Raw genomic sequence first — 22606 nt, forward strand, 5'->3', positions numbered from 1 at the left:
AGTGCTGTGAGCGTTGTGACAAGGATAGGTTTTTTTATGTAGAATTATAACGATGATGCTAAAACTGTGATTATCTGAGGATGGACATTCACATTTGGAAGTGGAGTTTAAAGATTGTAATTTAATAGTAAATTAAATACAGATGTGGTATTCATAAAAGCTCAAACATTTGACAATAAATAAATACAATACTTGTTCCTTTACTGCTTAGATTGCAAGCTGGTCTACTTTGGGGCTCCTATGAATTAACACAAGCTACATTTTTCCTTGAACATTTTTCAATAACCTTTGTCTTTGTTATTTTAGAGCAATATTAAAGAGCATTTATTCATTGTAACAGGGAAATCAAATGGGAGAGTAAAAAAGCAACTTACATGTGAAATGAGACTACTTTGTTCATATCTGAACTTCCTATTTATGAGAGTTTCTTAAAGGCTCAATCCTGAACTGTATTCATTTTGAGGTGTTTTATTGACATTGTAAATAAATACACAGCATTTGATAAGGTATCATTTTTTAAGTATGACATTTTATATTTTGTATTCTTAGCATACTAACTTAATTCCTTTATTCCATCTTTGTTGCCCAGATGTGTGTATCATTTAAGTCTATCCTTAAATATTCCTCCAGATGTTTTGGTGAATTGACAAGTTGTGCAGAATAAAAGATGAATGTTCAGCAGCTGCAGCCGTCGTCCTTGATGTTTCTTTTGGATAATATGCCAGCATTTTTACCCAGCGTTAAAGAAGTCAGACCAGGATCTACAACAGTGACGTTTTCAACCAAAATAAAGCAATTATTTGATTATGACTCCAAGAACAAAGTACATGTATCATTCTGTTCAACACTCAAAGGGTGTTCAGGCAATTGTGTTTTTTTCAGTGTTTTATGGCAAACTATACTATCTCTATTTTCTGACATACTAGATTATGACTCTTTTAATACATACTATATGTATACACTGATTATCAATAATATTTTAAAACACTTACCTTTTTCATGATATTTTCAATTTAATATACTATGACTTTTAAAAGAAAAGACTATATTATGACATTTTTTTTATGTTTTAACATGACCTTTTGAATGATATTTTCCACATGTTATACTATGAATGTCTTCTTTTTTCCTCAACATACTTTACAATGACTTTATGACATATTTACTGACTTCAGATTTGTTGACATACCATACTATTATTTGATATGACATTGATGACCAGAGTTTGAACTTTTCAAAATGGGCGTGGGCGGTGGTGGCGAAGTCGATAGGGACTAGGGCTGAAGTCGAATAGTCCATTTAGCTTAGGAACCTTCCTAAAGGAGTGAAATGACCCGGAAGTCCCTCAGTGGCAGCCATGATAAGTGCCGTTCGAATTCTCTAGAATGATGAGAATGAAAGGAAAGGAGGTTTCAAACTTCCTTTATAACCTCCTTTAGCTTAGGAACCACTGGACCTCCCTAACTGACAGGAGAAGCGAAAATGCTGCCCCACAATGCATTGCAGCCGCAGCATTTGCTGTCACTCAACAGTCGGCCGTTCACGGAAAAAAACGATTATGACGGAGAAATGATATCATGAAAGTTACGGTGCTTATTAAGCTTTTTAAAACATAGGTGGTAAGTAGCCAAAGTGCTTTGTTTTGAACGTTCATCAGTATTATAATCAAAGAGAGAAATATGAACGTTACTTTTTTACTGAAATGATCAAATAAAGTCAACATCTCACAGTCTTTACTGAGCTGTGTGGGGTTTGTTCAACTTTTAAAAGATGTTTGAATGGTGATATACACAGTGATAGATGTTAAGGACTAACGTTTATAATAAATACATCTGTATTGATTTTTAAGATCTTTAGTTCATACAATCATACGTATTGGGATAATTTGTATTAATGTGGACCGGAGGGAGAGGGTGACGAGCATACGTTTCACTTTCCTTTTTTATTTCAATCCCAACTTTGGTCATGAAGAATATGTTTCTCTGTTGTCCACGTTCATAAAGCAAAGCAGCAGCATCAGAGCACGGTGCAGAGTCTCTAGATGAGTCCGTCGTTCTTATTAAACATCCATGTTGTAGTCCGCTGTATAGAAAACTGGTTTCCATAGTTTCCCCACAGCAGCAGACGCACACAATGACGTCCGCTGGCGCATCATAAACACGTCGGATAGTGAAAGTGCATTCGGATTCTCTAAAGTACCGCAGTCTCTTCTCCTAAATCCTTTTTAATTCTCCTATCCACTATCCCTTAACCCCGTGACGTTTCACTCAGAGGTCAAGGAATAGACGATAGGGTTAGAATTTAGGAGCTGATTTTTAAACTATCCGACTGCAGCCTTGGCTTGGGAACTGGAAGGTCACCAGTTCAAGTCCCCGAAAGACCAAGTGCTACCGAGGTGTCCCTGAGCAAGGCACCGTTCCCCACATTGCTCCCCGGGCGCCGTTCAAAATGGCAGCACACTGCTCCTAACACTAGGATGGGTCAAATGCAGAGAAATAATTTCCCCATGAGGGATTAATAAAAGTTCATCTCTTTATCTTTAAATACTACATGACTTTTTCATGATATTTTCAACTTTCAAGGATTTTCTTCAACATACTATGACTTCTTTTATATTTACGATGTAGTATACCACAACTTTCTTTATCTTTTTTGACATACTTATCTATGATTTATTTTATATTATTCGACATTTTTACTCTATAAAATACTATGAACTTTAAGGAGATACTTTAGTATATTTATGATTTTTTTTTACTTTCTTATGGCATTCTATACTGTAATATACCTTCTTGGCATACCATTACTTTTTATATTAGATTTTTTATGAAATATTATACATTGACATTCTTTTTTTTACAATATACTATACTACAGCATGACTTTTTTATGGCATAATAGTTACACTTTTTTATGAGATACAATACTATACTAAGACTTTATTGCATACATTTTTTGCCTTTTTTACGACACTATTACTCTATGTAATTCTACATAAACTAATGCTTAGCAGGTCAATAAGTGTACATATCCCATATGTCAAAGTATTCTTTAGATGATCAGTTTTGACACTCGAGTTTGCATTCTTACCAACATTTCCAAGTCATTCTCAATATCTTGAAGAAAGACAAAAAGTGGCGCTGAGCTTTGAAAAACTAGGAACTTTATTGTGTAAGATGTTTGAACTAAAGAGAAATCAGTTTTTCCGACTCGCACTCTCAATCTGTGATGACAAAAACATCATCCAAGCAGTTTACCAACACAATGGCAAATCCAATGTCAAAGAACAACACGGATAACTTACATTAATTCAACATTTAATCAAATAGGTGAAAATATTGACACTGACTACAGAAGAGGTGTAATACACAAGTAAAACAAACTTGTTTTTTTTTAACAAACATTTTATATTTTTTGTTTGTTTTTACATTGGATTACATTTACATAACTGAAATACGAACAAAACAGACTTCAATGAAAGCCATAGCCATATGTACCAGTGAATCATGATCTGCCCTTAATCTTTAAAGATAATATTTGCATGTATTTTATACAAAATAGACTTTATTAACCAGTATGAGGGTAGTGCAATTCCGTCAGGCTCTGGTAGATTTACTTTCACACGGAGATTAAACTTTTTTTTTGTCTCATTTTTCTATTTTATAGTGACCAGTAAATCCTCACAGCAATATACATGGGATCTAAAGTCTGAACCTTTACAAAAGATATCTTTGAAATAAAATAAGAAGTACTAGAAGTTCAATAATAAGTGCTACTTAAAATGTAACTGCTTGAATACTTCTTGTTTGATAAATCTTTTTTTTTTCTCTCCTCTGCTTTGGTCACTCTTATATAACGCAAAAACCTCCTCCCGTCTGCCTCACCCTCCCTCCCTCCCTCTACCTCGTTTCCTTATAACTTTAAAACACAGTGAGCATTCATAGACTTTCCCATTGACTCGTAGAATTTACATTTACTTCACAAGACAAACATGTTTAACACTTCCTAATGTATTTAACACGTCTACCTTTATCAAACACCAACCAACAAACAGAAAAATATTTACTTTCTCGATTTGTTCAATGTACAAAAAGGATTGGGTAAAATTATTCCTATCAAAGAGGATCAGGTTGATCCATTCAAAATCGCAGAAAATATTGTCTTTTTTTTACACTAGATCAATCTCCCAAAGCATTGATATTTGTTTGGGGTTTATCTATTTCCTGATTTGAAATTATATTTCTATGGCTCTCTGTCTCCCTTTCGCAAGGCCTTTACATGTAGTTGAAAGGTCAAGTAAAAATGTATAGGAGTATAGAGGTAATGTCCTTGTAAAAATATGTTGTAATAATAGACACTGTTTACATTGCACTGGATATGTCGGTGCTGCTATATACACTTATGGCCATTTAGAGATGAGCAGGGATATGGTTAGGTCTACATGTTAAAGCTGGTTTTTCTGAAGCACCCACCTGGAAACATCTCTAATACTGCATGCACAAGTCACCAAATAGACAGTTTAATCAAATCCTCTCCGGAATAATCCACATTAACGTGAGCGGCACAAGCCCGTTTTCTTCACAGCAAAAGGCCACGAGAGTTTACGAGTAAAGCTGAAAGCCTGCACTGTACACAAAACAACCCTGCTGTGAGTAACCATCCTCTGGCAGAATGGCTGATTAAAAACGTGATGGCTTTTCTTGAATAGTGGCTTGTATGCGTCCAGACTCCAGAGTCTGCTGTGCTGTTAGCTGTAAGTAACACACAAATGGCCGGTCTCTATGGCAACGTGCTACCTGGTCTGTTAACTGCCATTCGGAGTTATGTGCAACAGAGGGATGAATACCATGCAAAGTGAACAGCTGAAAATCTATACGGTCGACATTTTAGGCAGGAAAACATTGAGGAAAATAGATGAAGGGGGGGGGGGGGGGATTGTGTTTGAGCTTTTAGCCGAAGCCAATGAACAACTGCACTGTGTGTTTTGCTTTGGCCATCACATAAGCTGGTATGAACATGTTTTCAAATTACAAATGTACAAATGCTGACCACCACCCGTTTAACAATAGAAGATATTACTGGTGACCTTGCAATTTCAAAAATACAATATATTGTGCATCTCCAAAAAAAGTCCATCATACAGTACACTTAACTTGGACGATAACAATCAGTACGTTTAAGCTGGTGTAGGTTTGACACTGAACATCTGAGCGCCCTGAAGCAAAGGTAAACAAAAAACAAGTGTTGTTGTCTCCCCAACTGATTAATCACTCCAACACATCTCCAGAAAAGACATATCAAAATGTGATACAACATTTGGCACTAGTGGAACACATCCAAGTGATGTAGTCACTCAGCCTGAGCTTTGATTCACTTTATTTGGATCAAACTGCATCTTCTTCCAAAAGATATCTCAATTTTAGAGGTGAAATCCTGTGCTGGGAACAGAGGTTCCATACATTACGTCTCTATTTATATATTATTTGTCTATATCTCATATACACAAAATATGTAATTATGTATGGAATTGAATTATCTTTTAATCGTGAGTTAAACTACTTTATAATAAACCCACTTCCTGTTTGTGAAAACTATTTGAGATGAATCTGATTGAAGGTTATATTTAATCTAAAATGCTATTTAGAGTGAGATGCAGTACTTTTGTCAACAATAATATGCTTTTTGTTTACCTGAATTAATATATGATAAAGTAACTGATGTCACTTCTCAGTACTTCTGAGGTTTGAGCACGGTGTAGTACTTACTGTTTTCATGGCACCATATTTTGAAAACCCAACCAGTCTAGTAATCATTTTATAAAACACACATTGAACTCTTTCCTTTTTGACCTTCCTGTGATTACTGGTAGCGGGAACAGGCAGTCTGACCAGGTAAGTCAATAAAACCACATTTAAAAGTAGAGTTGTTTGAAACCATTTACTAAACGAGAAAGTAAGTATATGCAGCTGGAAAAGAAAGGACAATTTTACTTTAAATCAGGCTCGCTTGAATCATGACAGCTATCTACTAACACACAGACGCCTTGGGTGTTCTTTTCCAGGCAATTTAGTTTTCAAAACCCCTCCTGTGTGATTGCATCTGAATAAATTGCAAAGGTTTGTAAACAAATTTGATTTAAATGAACCCTAAATATTATAAAACATCAGATATGCCTAGTTTAATTCCAGTGGTGTCCATTTAGCACCGATGGGGTTGAAAATCGTTACAACCTTGTTAAAGAACTTGGATTTTATCTAACATTATATCATATTCTGTTTACTGGAACTTTAAGTAAATGATTGGGAAATGCAGTATATTAATCAAATATACTTTACATGGGAAAAAGAGACACACATAATGTGTTTCGGGACTTAAATATTGTTTTGATAGTTTCCCTGTCTATTTTCTGTGATTCTTAAACTTTCTTATGACATTAAAATATAAAATCTTCATATTTCGTACTGCTCTGAGTATTTCTAACTTGTACAATAGGCTGTCTTCCTAAATCGGGGGGGGGGGGTACGTCTGAGGATCAAAACAATGAGAGCTGCCCACACTAAAAACACAGAAAACAGCTGCTTGGAAAGGAAACAGAAATTGCAAGCGTGGAAAACAGAAATAATATGTGGACATTTCTCAAGGTACTGTAGATAGTAATGCAAAAAGAAAAAACGTGGTTTATAGAGGATGGCTATGAAGAGCTTTAAAAGCTAAAAGGCACTTATTTTCCCTTCTCAGATACATCCTGTGTAAACATTTTGCTAAGTGAATGTGTGTCTTACAAATACTGTTGTATGTTGTGCATTTGTAAGCATGGCTTTCATTTGTGGTAAGAAATGCGTGTCTGCATAAAATAAACGAATATTATATATAATAATATTCCAGTTATGTTCTTTCATTGGTCAGGTATATAAATCTGATTCAAATCATTTCAGTAATGATGAATGATTCACAGCTGAAAACAGTTTGTCCTTAATGTCCTTTAGTCCAGAAGAAGAGATGTTCTCATGTTAGAGTATGCTTCGTGAACACGTACGACATTCTCTGTACTGTGGAGCTGGGGGGGGCAAACAGAGACATATGGGCAGGTGAGCAGAGGAACTGTAAGCTTGAACTCGTACTTCAATACGCTGCTAATCTAACAAGTAGGACACGATATGAGGTGTCGTGTTGAGGGCGGAAAAGGACTTTCTAGGTATTGGCTTGTCATTAAAAACAACAATACACAACTGGAGGCAGGAGAGGGTAAGAGGCGGGCGGCCACCAAAAGAAACTGCATTAAAAACCTGAGGACAGGGCCATGGACGGAGGAGGGGCCTGGAAAAATGAAATAAAAAATAGATTCCCAAAATGCATCCTCCCCATGAGACATTCAACGCCAACATATTTCCCCTGTATGACATTTTCTTCTTGGTTAGCCAAAAGGAAGGCCTTCAGGTCGGTGGTAGGGTTGTCCACAGTAGCTTGGCCCGACCATGGACCACATGGGGAGGCGTGAGGCGATGGGAGGCGAGGGATTGTGCTCCGATATAAGGTTGACCGGCTGAGGCCTTGAGGGGCGTGGCTGAATTCCTAACGGGGGGGGGCCTGGGAAAACGGAGGAATCAAATCCGAGTGCTGGGAGAGACAGGACAAGAGAAGGTTTAGGGCCTGGGGCGAAAACTTGGGGCCCCATGAGAGGTTCGTGGTCAGGGCAGGATTTAAGGCATTGCTTCACAGTTTAAGGCAGTCATTTCTGATGAAACAGCAGAGGCTTGACGCTCCCATCTTTAAATTTTGGTATTTGGTTGGTGATGATCTCTGCCAGCATCTCCGGGAATTCCACACTGAGGGTTTTATTCACAAAGGTGTAGAAACAGATCTGGAGAAGACCCTCCACCATCTGGAAGAGAAATCCACAGACCGACAGATTAGTGAGTCTATTAGATATTAAACAAAATATTGCAGGATTAACATCGAATTAGCTTTGGATTCTATATACAGAAGGTCTTTACTTCTGCAATAAAGAGGCTTTACAGAGAGGGATAGATATAGAGGGCTTGTAACAGATTTTAATGGAACATACAGTAATGCACTTAGTGGGATATGAGTTCATGCTTCTGGGTTTTAGACTAACCAGCATGGTGCAGGAAACTCAGTGGAAGTTATTGATGCACACAAAAAAGCCTGGCTGGTATGAAAAAAGAGACTTAAAAGGAAGCCATGGTACAATTCTAAAATGCTTTATACATCTGCTTTCCTGCCTATAATATGTAGCAAACCATATAGAGTGCAAAGAAAACACAAGGCATGCAATACACAACAGTCTGTGTGTATGTTTATCTGACCTCCTGCATTGAGTCCAGTAGCTTAGTTAGCTGGTAGAAACGCTGCCAGTTCTGACTAGCGTTCTCCTCTCTTTTGACGATAGCTTTCCCCAGTTCCTTGATGTACGTCATCCTGATCTCGTCAAACACCGCCTGGCTCTTCAGGCCGTCTTTCGGTACTACACACACACACACACACACACACACACACACACACACACACACACACACCACACACACACACACACACACACACACACACACACACACACACACACACACACACACACACACACACACACACACACACACACACACACACACACACACACACACACACACACACACACACACACTCACACCAAGAGACAGAAGTGTTAAAGTTATCTGGCAATAGCAGGATTGTGACTTGTAAAGATAATAACAAAAATACATGGTATAAACCAAAGATTCTAAATGTTTTATTGTGGCTGGAGCTCCAGTCTTCTACATCTGTGTCAAACTGAAAATCCAGCAGCTTATTGTCTTAGTTCTCTCTTTATTGTGTACTCTGCTGCAAAAAAAAGCCATATACATTAATATTCCATTAAAACTTATTATGTAGGTCCCCAACCAGGACACTTGGGAGATGCTGACTAAGAACCAGAATGCTGTAGGCAGTGGAAAATATGCAACACTTAACATATATAGCTTTTATGCTAAATGTTCCGTAGCTGGTGTGGCCTGGATGAGGATCTGAGAGGCGCAGTTAATGTCTTCATAAAAATCACAAACTCTGCATTTACACTTTATTTTAAAGATCACACACTGGAGCTTTGGACTGTGCTCGTCATGGCCGAAGAACATCAAAATGCAGTTGTCATCACAACCATGTCAACAGACCACGGACCCCTTGTCAGTCTGGTGTCTGAGGCAACAATAAAATAGCCACAGTAACGGGCCAATAGATTAAGCAAAGCCACCGAGGGCATGGTCGGAGTGAAATGCTGTCTGATTACATAATCAGATAAATGGGAGACACCACAGTGCACATGCTATCTGGCATCCTAATAATGCCTTGGCAAAGAGTGTAAGAGTGAGACAGACTGCCTATCCTGCGTTCTATTTTGGATAAAAGAAAACAATGTGTTGTTATATAACATTTAGTAGAGAAGAGCTCTAATGAACTATTTGGGCTTTTTTTAAATACCTTTTTAAATTCTGTCTTCAAATGTGCTGAAAGAGAAGTTGGCCCTCTGAACTTTTCACTTGTGTTTAACAGTAAATCAAATTGTCCCATAGGTCACTTTTCACTCACATGCATGATAAATGATTAAAACAGCTCAACGCAGCTGACAGTTGTTCCATCCCGGAGGGGAACAGATGGAAACAGCTCTTAGGTACGAGAATGCAAGAAGGGCTCAGTGTGGAAATGTCATTTCCTCTTCATAACGAGAAAATCACCTCTAAAGTGCATCCTTTCCCCTTCACAGGGAGTGAGGCATAGGGAGGAATGCTCCACTCCTCACAACACAGTTATTAACATAATTAGGAAGACATTCGATTCAGTTTAAAAGCTGGAAATGTAAAGGGCACTCACTACAAAGTTAGACTAGTAGGCCAATGCTTTTATAGCCAGTATTGGGGAGAAAGCATTTCATGTAACATCGTGTTTGTTACATACTCTTATTTAGACAATGTGCAATTTTGATGATATCCATGAAAGACAAAAAGCTAGTGTATTATACTGTGATATAAGAAACTTAGTTGACCTCACTGTGATGTTTATCATTTTGAGACAAGCTACTGAACCGAATGTATGGTTACGATACAGGGCAGCTTTCCGTAAATGGGAGAACAAAAAGGGCTGTCCAAGAGATGAAGTACCTGTGGGACACTTTAAGATCTTTTCAACTGGCTGCTGCCACACGAGGACGAATTCGGTCGTTTGCGTTACTGTTTAGTGTCATATAGACCGTTCGGCCACACGAGGACGACCGAATACGGCACTAAACGACTGAGGAAACGATAACGGGTCCCAAGGTGGATAGAAAGGCATACGCAACTCTCTGGGGGGTCAAACGGCTCCGTGTGTGCGCCCTATCCGAACATTTTCAGATCACTGATAGTGATTGCGCAATAGTCCCGCCTCTCCCCACCTCTTCTGCTCACCTCCGTTTACCCCGCGCCATTGCTGAAGTGTTTCGCCACCAACAACAACAACAATGGCGGATCGCAGAGTTGCTATCGTGCTCCGGACGCTATTGACCATGCTACAGTTGTTTGTGCAACATCTACAGCAATAATGATGAGGCAATAGCCCCGCCTCTCCCCACCTCTGCTGCTCACCCCCGCATCAAAGTAAACTGCACCCTAAATTCAGATTATTTATCTTTCTCTCGATATGGACCTAAACGCGAATGAAGTCTAATCTGACAGGACGGAGACACGCAGCTCTGCTCACCTGCAGCTCCTCCCGCTGCAGCAAAACACACACTTCAAGTCAGATCATCACCCTTAGCTATTTTAATTACCTCTCAAACTACCTAAACTAGTTATAAATATGTTTATTTTTACTGTCAGCCGGGTCACTGATTACTGGATGAGCTGCTGCATGAGACAGACACTGGCGCTGTCCGAAGAGAGGGAGGAAAAAGAGAGGCTCCGTGTATTTTATTATTATATTATATAGAGTCGTTATTCATTTGTTTTAAAGCTCAATAAATAACAAAGAAGACCTTTGACCGGCACTTTTATAATTTTGTCCGGAAGATTTAAACTTTAATACACGCTGACTGGCGAAAAACTCTGCCCGGTTCCCTCGGCCCCCACCGCGGAGAATAAACAGAAGGGCAACCATGACAACCATGCTTCTTCGCTGCTTTTGTGGAGGAAGTTACAGCGCCACGTACAGGCTCCTGCATATGTACTGCAGCTTCTCCAGCGGTTGGAGCTAAACGGAGCGGTCTCGTGTGGGCATCTATCCGGATAACTATTGCGTGTGGACGGAAACTTGTTTGCGATTGCGTTTGCGTTAATCCTATGCGTTTAGCCGTTTTCGTCCTCGTGTGGCCGCAGCCTGAGACAGTGACTACAGAAGATGAACAGACTGTACTTTTGAGAAAAAACTGTTCTCAGGAAAGCTTAGAAAACTGGGTGCCGTGATGGAGTTGTTACAAAAGCCCTCTGTAGGGTAAAAAGCATCTTAAGACAGGATCATACCAGTAAAAGGTCAGAAATCTGTAAGTGTTAATATCCAGATTTAAGACACTTGATTTTAAACGTCTTGTCTTTTCAGGGCACTACATTTAACTGTGGGTTTGTATGGTTTTGCTGCATTAATCATAAAGCTAAAATAGTTTCATAAATTGTGTGCAAGTGCGGATCAAAATGCTTTGATTATGCAAAAGGGAAAAATCGAATGTGTGCGTTGTGGTTATTTAAGTACAGACATTTTTTTGTTAATGTTTATTTAAAAAAAACTGAGCTTGGAACTGAGAGATGAATCTATTCAAATATATCCTATCTACCACACATATGTACTCATCCACGCTCAACGATAGTGCGAAAGCATGAGCCTACATTTGCATTTACGAAGCAGTCTGTCTGCATTCCACTAAGTGTGCTACCCTACTGTGAGAAAGTGAGCTAATAGGCTGCAGCAGTAACACCTAGTTTTTAAATATAAAAAGTGATAATTAATGAATTCTACAATAAGTGCTGGAGTTTGTTCCTGAAGTATGAAAACACTGCATTACAATGAGAAGCTTGTTCATTACCTGTGCTAAGCAGTAACAGGACCTTCATGCACAGGTACTCGTCATAGGACACCTGCAGTCTGACAAACTCATTACAGATTTTCAGCATCTGCTCGCACTGGTCGGTCATGAAGGGCAGCTTCATGCGATCTCTGAAAAGAGGGAGATGAAAAGAAAGGGCAAGGGAGAAAGTGGAGATGAGGGAGACGTGTGGAACGGATGGAGACAGAGGGGGATAGACAAGAAGGAAAACACAGAGATATAGATTAGAGTTAAAGCTCTTTCACTCATCCTGTTATTAAAATCTAAATAAACAGCCCCAGCAGGAAAGCGCCACAACCGTGCAAGAGAAAAACCGGACTGTGAAATCAGTCTTGATGGATTTTCACACCTCACTTCCACTAACACACAGCACGTATTACTTTCAACCTCTAAAATCAATACAGCACATTCTTCTCATACATAGCCTTGGGTTTAGACAAGTCTATTCATTCTGCCCAGCTGCAGTGCTACCGGTGAAGACTTGTTCACCTTTCATATCTATTTTTACCCCTCTTGCAGTTTGTGTCCTTAGAGAGCGGATGTTCACAGTTTGGGCCTACTCTTTCTACCTACATCCAATAAACATGAGCTGTTTGCACCTTGTCAGGGGCGAGAGCTCAGTGTTTGTAGCAATCTCTCAATATGATTCGAAAAACCTTTATTATTTGGGGAAATGAACACTGCACTTCTAAATTCCTACTGGTCTCATCAGACTCCTTAAAAAAACAAAATCCATGACCAGAATATCTGCCAGGTAATTTTTCAAACCGTAGTACAAGATGTATCTCAATCTCAAATTATTTAAAATGATCACTGAAATGTTGTGCTTTGATCAAAGATACAACATTACAATAAGATACATTAATCAAATACATACTTCACATTTATGTATTTTTTTGAGAGATCAATACACCAGGATGCAATTAGCTTAGCTGAAACATTGGAAGCATGGCGGTAAATAGCTACTTAGCTTCGTCAAGAAGCAACAAATACCTAAAGTATTTAACTTCCTATAAAACCCCAAATCTAGAAATAAGGGATGTGTGTACACCTGTAAATGTGTGTATTTTTAATCTTTGGACAGAACCAGGCTAGCTGTTTTCCCCTAGTTAATGTTAGGCTAACCCAATCAGCTCCTGGCAAATAAAGGTCTTTGTCTAATAACACATTGCGCCATTAGCGGTTTATTTTATCATGATTTAATAAATGAACATTCAGCAAATTATTTCCAGTAAACTCAAGAGTCATTGGCAAGTGGTTAAGCCAAGTGATGAAGTCAGACACTCTGAAATGAGCAAACGAAGAATAGGCTGTAAAAGGTTGTGCTGAAGAAAAGACTGCATAATACACAAAAGCTGGCCTTTGTACGCACTTGTTGATGACGAGATCAGGGGCGAAGCAGAGCATGCTACCGTTACACTGCTCGTACGATCTCCAACCCAGACTGAAGGACATGAGGAAGAGCCATGAGCACTGCAGCAATGTCATCTGGTCATCCAAATGCAGGTTGCGGAAGCCTTGGAAAGTCAGATAAAGTGGATTAGAAAGTTACATTTGAACAATAAGTCCTTTGTTGAAGACCTTAGGGCAGGGGTCGGCAACCCGCGGCTCTCGAGCCGCATGCGGCCCTTTAAGCCCTCTACTCTGGCTCCCTTGAGCTTAGACAAAAATAAGAAGGAAATAAAATAAAAATATTTGTAGGACTATTTATATTTTGTTGCACGGTTGAAAATGTTTCGTATCTTGTATTCTGAGGTGATACTGTGACACATAAAACAATTTAAAAAACGGTTTTAATTAGGTCAACTAAAATATGCGTCATATCCTGCTACGGTCCCACACCAGCGCCTTTTCTTGCAGGCGAATAACCTGACCCCCGGCTCGATGAGCGAACTATGGATCAATCAAAGAAAAATAAAAGTATTGGAGGAACACAGGATTTAATTCTGCGTGGACAGAGTTACAGTATATGCTTTCACAGCAAACGATGCTGGCTCACCGGTATGTTTGATATGTGGAGAGAAGTTGTTAAAGGTGCTGCAGCCTTTACGTACTGTATATGGGAGGAAAAACACGGAAGAGGAAGACAGCTGAAGATCTTCAGTCATAATTCAATCAGTTAACTCTTTTTAGGGTGCAGCTATATGTTTTATTTATTTCAAAGTGGGCCCATTTAAATTTTCTTCAAATGTGCAGAGTACTCCCAAGTGCTGTGTTGATTTATTTAAAAGTTGGCCTGTTTATTTGTTTTAATTCTCCTTATAAGAGTTCTTTGTTTCTTATTAGAGGTAAACAGTTTTCTAATGTAATAAATGATAAATGCAAAAAAACTGTAGTTTTTGTCTATGATGTAACAATATATACAACTTTATAAGCTATCAAGCTATCACATATGTTTTGCGGCTCCAGACAAAGAAAATTGGTGGAAAAGGGGGCAAAATGGCTCTTTTGGTCAAAAAGGTTGCAGACCCCGCCTTAGGTCAACAGAATAGTATTTATTAAACTGCATTTCATTCAAAATAGTGTAAAATGTGTTTTAACTGATTTACTAGGGTGATGGTGTCTGTTGCTGCCTGAAATATATTTCACATAATTAAGTTTGTTTTATAAAGAAAGACAGCAAAATATTGACTAAAAGTGATGAAGAAACATTGAACAAATTGAAATGTAATTACCCAATACATAATTTAAAGACAACAAACCAAAATAGTACGTTGTAGTTCAGTAGATGTTCAAATTGGAATAAAATTGCAGTTCAGACTTTTACACACCATGAAAACCCTAAATGTGAAACATCACATGAAAACCCCCGCTCGTTGCAGTTTCAACGAGCGTTGGCTAGCAGAAGACAAATACAAGCCATGGCAAAGACGAGGGTCAAGCCCACGAGTAGCCTCCTGCAAAGTTTGCAAAAATAACGATGCGAGAGTCTGCGCTGACGAGCCACATGAAAGGTACGCCGTAGTAGAGCATTTTAGGTTAGGCTAACGTTGCATGTTACGTTTGTTTAAGCTAACGTTAGCTAGCTGAATAGCGAACTCCATGAGGGATAATAATAATTGCAGGGGACAATCATTTCAGGCTAATACGCTACCAGAGGTGGAGAAGTACTCAGATATTGTACTTGAGTAAAAGTAGAAGTACTCAGATATTGTACTTAGTAAAAGTAGAAGTACTCAGATCTTGTTCTTGAGTAAAAGTAGAAGTACTCAGATATTGTACTTGAGTAAAAGTAGAAGTACTCAGATCTTGTACTTGAGTAAAAGTAGAAGTACTCAGATCTTGTAGTGAAATTATAAGTACTCAGATCTTGTACTTAGTAAAAGTAGAAGTACTCAGATCTTGTACTTAGTAAAAGTAGAAGTACTCAGATCTTGTACTTGAGTAAAAGTAGAAGTACTCAGGTCTTGTACTTGAGTAAAAGTAGAAGTACTCAGATCATGTACTTGAGTAAAAGTAGAAGTACTCAGGTCTTGTACTTGAGTAAAAGTAGAAGTACTCAGGTCTTGTACTTGAGTAAAAGTAGAAGTACTCAGATCTTGTTCTTGAGTAAAAGTAGAAGTACTCAGATCTTGTACTTGAGTAAAAGTAGAAGTACTCAGAGTGTAGGAATACTCTGTTACAGTAAAAGTCCTGCATTCAAAATGTTCCTCAAGTGAAAATAGAAAAGTATTCTCATCAAAATATAGTGAAAGACAGTAAAAGTAGTCGTTGTGCAGATTGGTCCATCTCAGAATAATATATATGATATGTTTTATAATGATTGATCATGAAAGTGTTCTCAAAGCTGGTGAAGGTGCAGCTAGTCTGAAGTACTTTGTAGACTGCAGGGTAGCTGGTGGATTTACTCCAGGTGGAACTACAGTCTGATTTAACACTTGATTAGATTTCACATCATTCATCCACATCTGTGAAGTAACTAAAGGTGTTAAATACATGTAGTGGAGGAAAAGTACACCATGTACCTCTGAACTGTAGAGGAGTAGAAGTACACCATGTACCTCTGAACTGTAGAGGAGTAGAAGTACACCATGTACCTCTGAACTGTAGTGGAGTAGAAGTACACCATGTACCTCTGAACTGTAGTGCAGTAGAAGTACACCATGTACCTCTGAACTGTAGTGGAGTAGAAGTACACCATGTACCTCTGAACTGTAGTGCAGTAGAAGTACACCATGTACCTCTGAACTGTAGTGGAGTAGAAGTACACCATGTACCTCTGAACTGTAGTGGAGTAGAAGTACACCATGTACCTCTGAACTGTAGTGCAGTAGAAGTACACCATGTACCTCTGAACTGTAGAGGAGTAGAAGTACACCATGTACCTCTGAACTGTAGAGGAGTAGAAGAACACCATGTACCTCTGACTTGCGTTCACTACCAACCTAAAAGTACCTCAACAATTAATCAATAATGTATTGAAAAGTTATTTGGCTGATTGTTTTATATCGGCTCAGCCAGGTATATGGGAGGCCCAGTCTACGTACAGATCACTAATTTTAAAATATTAAACTTAGTTTTCTTTACTTTAATTTTGCATCCTCGTGTAGAATGCTATCACGAAACACACATTTGGTTGTTTATAGCATAAAGAACATCTGATTTAATGTGAGGTAGGGAAATAATCATTTGAGTATGTGTATATAAATATGTAATTTACAACAGCTGTAAGATGCTGGAAAAGCTGGAAAATGCACCTTGAAAATGCTTGAAAAGTGCTTGAATTTGACTTTGGAAAAGGTGTAAGAACCCTGAATAAAGGTTACATTACATTTTTAATTGTGTGACCAATAGCAACAATTACAGCGAGAAGGAAAAAAAATTCCAAGCAAATATTTGTAGCGATTATCAAGTCATGTGGCTTCTTTCTCATGATTAGAAACTAGCATGCGGGGGTGAACAATTTGAGTTTTTCTGGAAAAAGGTACTACGCAGCAATGAATCCAGCATTGTTCACAATATGTATGACATGAATTTAAGCCATTTGAGGCAACAATAAAATAGTAAAGTATACAAACTGCATCTACTGTATGATGACAATTCTAATCTATAATGTTCCCACAGAGTTTTGCAAAAGTAATTAGTAAAGATGTCACTGACTATAAATACAGTAATTTGATTTGCTTTAAAATCAAAATTGAAAATGGTTGGTTGCCATATATATGTTTGCTTAGAAATGTTAAAAATATAAACATAATCTTTATGCACATTACAATCACATTAACTTCAGCCATGACCTTATCACAAAAAGTACTTTGAAGTTGTAGCATTTCTAAAGTGAATTATTATACGCCTGTTCTGTCAGTATTGCAGATGTCACACTTTTTATAAATAGTAGCTGAACATGTGTGGTTCTTTGAATGAACTTCCACGAGGAATCACATGGGTTATAATATCTGTACAGTCTTAAATTAAATACACTCAGAATGAACACCACTGCACCAATTGAGATAACTAACTGGCAACCAGCCTAAACGGGATTAAATCAGCTACACAAAGGCTCCTTATTTGCCTATAATTAACTCTACGAATCCACTTGATCAGCTAACAGATAGTTTAAATCTGAAAAGCCCCATCAAAGCTATGAATGTGGCAAGAGTAACATGTCTTTACACCTGTTTTAGCCACTAGCCGGTTCACTTTGACATTTATAAGTATGATAAGTTATGTTCCTTCAATTGAAACCATCACATTTTTCACAATGTTTTTACCAGTTGACTTGCTGCTAATAGTGTTCTGAAGTCTCATTCAGGAATGCTAACAATGTTGACAAGCAGATGCTTGGTTTACTGGAGGGCAGAAGTAAAAGCTACACCATGGTGTACCAAATGTCTAGTCAAATATTTACTTTTCAATTTGATCTTAAAGAGTTGCCATATCCTGTAACAGCTGCATGTATTCCAAATGACAAATTACTTAATTTTCCATCACTGACTTGTCCCACTGCCAATTAGTCTCGATAGCAAGACTAATTGGGCTCACTTTTCTTAGCACAGATATAGAACCAAACCAAATCAAAGGCAACACGTGTTTAGGAGCTTTTTGTTACCTGGCAGTGACTTGGCCCACTTGACTGCAGAGATGACCTGCTGCCCCCCAAGCCTGTTGAGAGTGGTCATGAGCCGCGTAGAGGTGTCCGGCAGAGTGCTGTCGTAGCCCGAGTAAATGATCTCTGGCTCAATGGCCTTCAGCACAGACAGCATGGTGGGCACGAGCTGAGGGATGGGTCTGGGGATGCCCAGAACAAGCATGTTGCTGGTGGGCTCTGAGGGTCCAGAAGGCCGCTGCACCTTCATCTTGATCAGCTTCTTGTTTTTCCTCGCTGGGAGACAGGCGAAAGGGAAATCAAAAAAAAGAATGAGCAAAGAGTCATACTTATTCGGCAAAGGTGGCCATGCTTTCAACATTTGTATTTGAATGATTTCTGATATTACAACCAACAGCATCTACACAACTGAATAATACAATTAAAGATCAAAGCAGAAAGATGTTGGTTAGGGTTTAATAGACGATACACTTAGATTATTGTGACCACTGAAATGAATTTGATGGAAAGTCATGTGCTTCCTCCAGACAGGCATGTACTGTTTGTTATAAAATGTACAGACTGCCGACAGAAGGAGAGATGTTCATAAGCCATTTCCACTCTAAATGAATCTGTCATGTATTTTCCTGATTAATAATTTTGTCTCTAGAATATCAGAAAATAGTGTTAAAAATGTTACAATTTTCTAGGGGCAAAAGTGATCTTCAAATGTCCTGTTTTTGTTATAAAACTAAAAATGGACAAATGTGTACATTAGACAACTTTTAAATTGCTGCTGTAGATCATATTATTTATGAATTATTAAACATCATAATTATGTAATAAAATTACCATCGTACGAGTTTAAAGTTTTGTGCAATTACTTTGAACCCAATGAATTGTAACAAACCAGTGAAAGGTCGTGAGAATGTAGCATGCCGGTTTTTACACAGCCATAAACTCTTCACTATCTGAAAAAAAAAAACATTCCCTTTCTCAGAAGAACATTAAAACGTTTTATTCTCAGTTTCTCAGTAGCAAATTGCTGTGTTGATGCACACATGTAGAATATCTGGCCATCGTTTTAGAAATGTCTACCACTAAATGTGCAAAAACATGTTTGTTTTTTTCTACTCTACCTTTTTTAATTTCCTCTCCTGGCGTTTCTATAGCAACTGAGAGCCTTTCTGGGATCCTGTCTGCTGATGCGCTGACGTCCATCAAATCCCTCTCCTTGTCCCTCTGTCTTCTGCCTGTAGCAAACTACTTTCACCTCAGCCTGACAAACACTGCACTGTCTACAAGTAATCTCACTCCACACAGAGCGTGATTTCATGCCCCGAGGAAGCATCAGCTGAAATAACCTAACAACCAAATTCTGAGTAGTTGTGCTTCACTTTTTGCTTACCATGTCCATCTCCCTAAAATGTGACTTCTTTAATTGTTTCTCCCTCTCTTAACCATTTATCCTTTGAAGCAGTATTAGGTGAAGGATCAGAAAGTGTTCCAAGGCTCTAGAGGCGGGACTTGACAGTGGATTTTGAATTGACGTATGTTCCTGAGGAGCTGGAGCTCTCATACTGCCTCAGCTGTAAACCAGCACATGTGTACAGAACAGCACATCTATTGACAATGGCTTATACACTCGCACAGAAGACATGCATTCACAAATCCAGAGTCTCATAAACCAGCAACATTTCAAAAAGGACTTTGAGATCTGTTTTCGTCTCTCTCACTGTCATTATCTAAAATAAATCATTGTAACTGACTAAAAGTGAAAAGCCCACATAGTGAGTAATAATACCCTCATTTTATTCCTACAGGAACAGATTAAGATTATTACATAAGAAGTCATTGTGAGAAACATCACAAAATAAAAAAGTTAAGGCAGAGGCAGAGATTTTTTTAAGATAAGGAGAAATTACAATGTGGTAAGTAAAAGAGGAAAATATAAGGGACAGTATGTTTCAATTATGTTTGCTCTGTGAATGCATGCCTTACAGTACTGCTTTAATTGCCCATGACATACTGTATGTTCACAGCAATGGTAATAAATTAGTCAATATTTAATTACTTGATATACCCTTGTTCCCTCTTTGTATAAATCGATCATTCAATTGATCCCATGCATTTCACTTGGTTGTTTATTTATGTTGAGATGGAACATTTCCCTCATGTCATATTGTTTTAAATACAATACTGCTTTCAAAAAGGATCTAGGCTACTGTCTTTATCAATAGTATTCCAACAACAACCCTTGAGTGTAAAATCACAGTGCATACTGTCTTTGATTTGACATAATTAAACATATCTCAACATGTTAAGATGTATGGGAAGTGGGAACAGCTTAAAACAGTACTGTAAATAAGTAAGTACATTATCTCCATTACTTAGTGTTAAACTACAACCAAGATTATATATTTTCAATTTTCCAGTTATCATACGAGACATGCTGGAGGTTGTAGTGGAAAAAGTGTGTAGCAGGGCTGCAGAGCCAATCACATGACACTCAATGAAGGGGAATTGCAATTGTGATTTCTATAATCTCTTGGTTTATATTCCAAATATATTATGTCCAAGTTAACATTGTAAAATGTAAAAATGTTTATGATGATTGCACTTTGAGAGTGTATTATACATTTATTATAACAAATATGGCTCCATTCCTGGGGTCTTCTCTTGAGTGAACACCACCCATCATATGAAACCTCACTTGACTGTTATCATGTATGTAGCCAGCAAAGCAATATCATAGAAGCAGACGTTGAACAGTTGTCAACATTTAAAGGTCTCAATTTTTATTTCTCCCTTATGCTCAGCTGTGAGGTGGGTAAGGAGGGAGTGGGTGGAGTCTTCTACAGACCCATATTGCCTAGTTGTTGCTAGGCCACGCCCTATTTGGAGAAAAACCCTGAAATAACTCCACCCTAACGACCTAATCTGTTTGGAAATTCCACACATTATAAAAGCAAAAGGACTGCTGTCCCACTTTAAGATCAGTTATAATAAACCTGTTCCACCCTGAGCCTCTTTTTCAGGTCTCAGGCTCGAAAATGACATTCCCAGAACAAATGACCATATCTTCCCTTCTAAAAGGGTTAAATTAATAATCTTTGTTCTCCAAGTAATGATAAATCTGTGAATTGGATGTAGAAAAGTCAGAATCAATATAGATGTTTTTTATTTTAAAGAAAATTCAGATTGAACATAGAACTGTAAATTATAGTGTCTGTCCAAACATTCTTTTTTACTTATAGTGAAAACTACACTTGGATGATGGGTTAGTAGACTAAAAGCTTTAGGAATCCAAAGTACAACATATAATAAGTACCCTGTATCAAGATTGATGCAAATTTGACCTTTTTAGAGAGATTTAGTAACAAAAAAACCCACTTCTGGGGTCATTTGGGTGGATTTTCCATATCTCTGGCCCCCCTTGGTCGATTTTGACCAATTAAATCTCCTTCTAACCCTAGAGCCAATGGAATCAAGGGAACGTTACCAAATAAGGAGTGAGAGTGACGCATAGCCAAAACCGGAAGCTGCTCGGTGGCTACCATTAGCAGCTAACTTTTTTTCTCCGATTTTTACATAAAAATTGAATTATGGATTATAAATAATTTTTTCAAAGCGACAGACACATTATTAATTTATGGATTAACCGATTCAGCCGCGTTTTTTCTCGTTTTAATGCCATTGAACACGTCTTTTGATCAGATTGACAGCCACGGTGAGACGATCTCCCGTAAAAGCTCCGTAAAGGTACGTGTTGTGATGTCTGGGTTTGCTTCCCCTGTCGCGGGATCGGATCGCTCAGTGATGATACTATATACCTAAATAATCTGTGGAACCTCAGCTTGAATCGGATATATTGTATGTGCAGTTACGATAAGTAATAAGGGTATCTTTATCTTGTGCCAAAGTCAGTTTGCATTTATTTTTTCGCTCAGGGGTCATTTAGACGCTTCTTATGAGACATGTGTTTTGTTTTGGTAAAAATGGTTCATATCTTTAGTAAACTGAGATTCTTCCCGTTAATCTGGTGTTACACATTAATAGTTTCATAAATGTTAAGAAGCCCTGAGACACAGTCTCGAAAAAAAACGTTGGGGGGCTCCAGGGCTTAACATTAAGCCTGATTTAAAGATGGGTTTGACTGTTTACCTTCCAAGTTCATTCCGGCTTGAAGACATTTCCTGAAGCGGCAAGCTGGACAGTTCTTCCTCCGTATCTTATCAATGATGCAGTCATTTCTCCCCGCACACAGGTAGTTGTGCTGGCCTGTAAAGAGGTGGGGGAGAAGAAGAAGAGGGAAAAACAGAGACATATTAGCTGGCTAAGAAGGTTTGAGAAGGATTAGCCTGAACCACCTGCTGATTCTATAGTAAGCCTGACAAGCCTGTGACATTCCTCTGGTGTTAACAGTTTCGCTTCCTCAAGTCTACGCCTTATGGACAATACAAGCTCTTTCCCGCGCATATAGACATACACATTTA

General features: G+C 38.3%; 1 protein-coding gene across 1 annotated transcript; it reads right to left on the minus strand.

Moving 5' to 3' along the window:
• Positions 1-3146: 3146 nt before the first annotated feature.
• On the minus strand, positions 3147-22370 carry LOC117458607 (glucocorticoid receptor). The gene is made up of 6 exons (XM_034099199.2): positions 22275-22370; positions 18135-18407; positions 13458-13602; positions 12065-12195; positions 8328-8485; positions 3147-7882 (listed from the first exon to the last, which is right to left on the minus strand). The coding sequence occupies exons 1-6, from the start codon at positions 22285-22287 to the stop codon at positions 7730-7732; spliced, it is 873 nt and encodes a 290-aa protein (XP_033955090.2). The 5' UTR covers positions 22288-22370; the 3' UTR covers positions 3147-7729.
• Between the last annotated feature and the right edge of the window lie 236 nt (positions 22371-22606).

The sequence above is a fragment of the Pseudochaenichthys georgianus genome, chromosome 14, assembly GCF_902827115.2.
Source record: "Pseudochaenichthys georgianus chromosome 14, fPseGeo1.2, whole genome shotgun sequence".
Lineage (NCBI taxonomy): Eukaryota > Metazoa > Chordata > Actinopteri > Perciformes > Channichthyidae > Pseudochaenichthys > Pseudochaenichthys georgianus.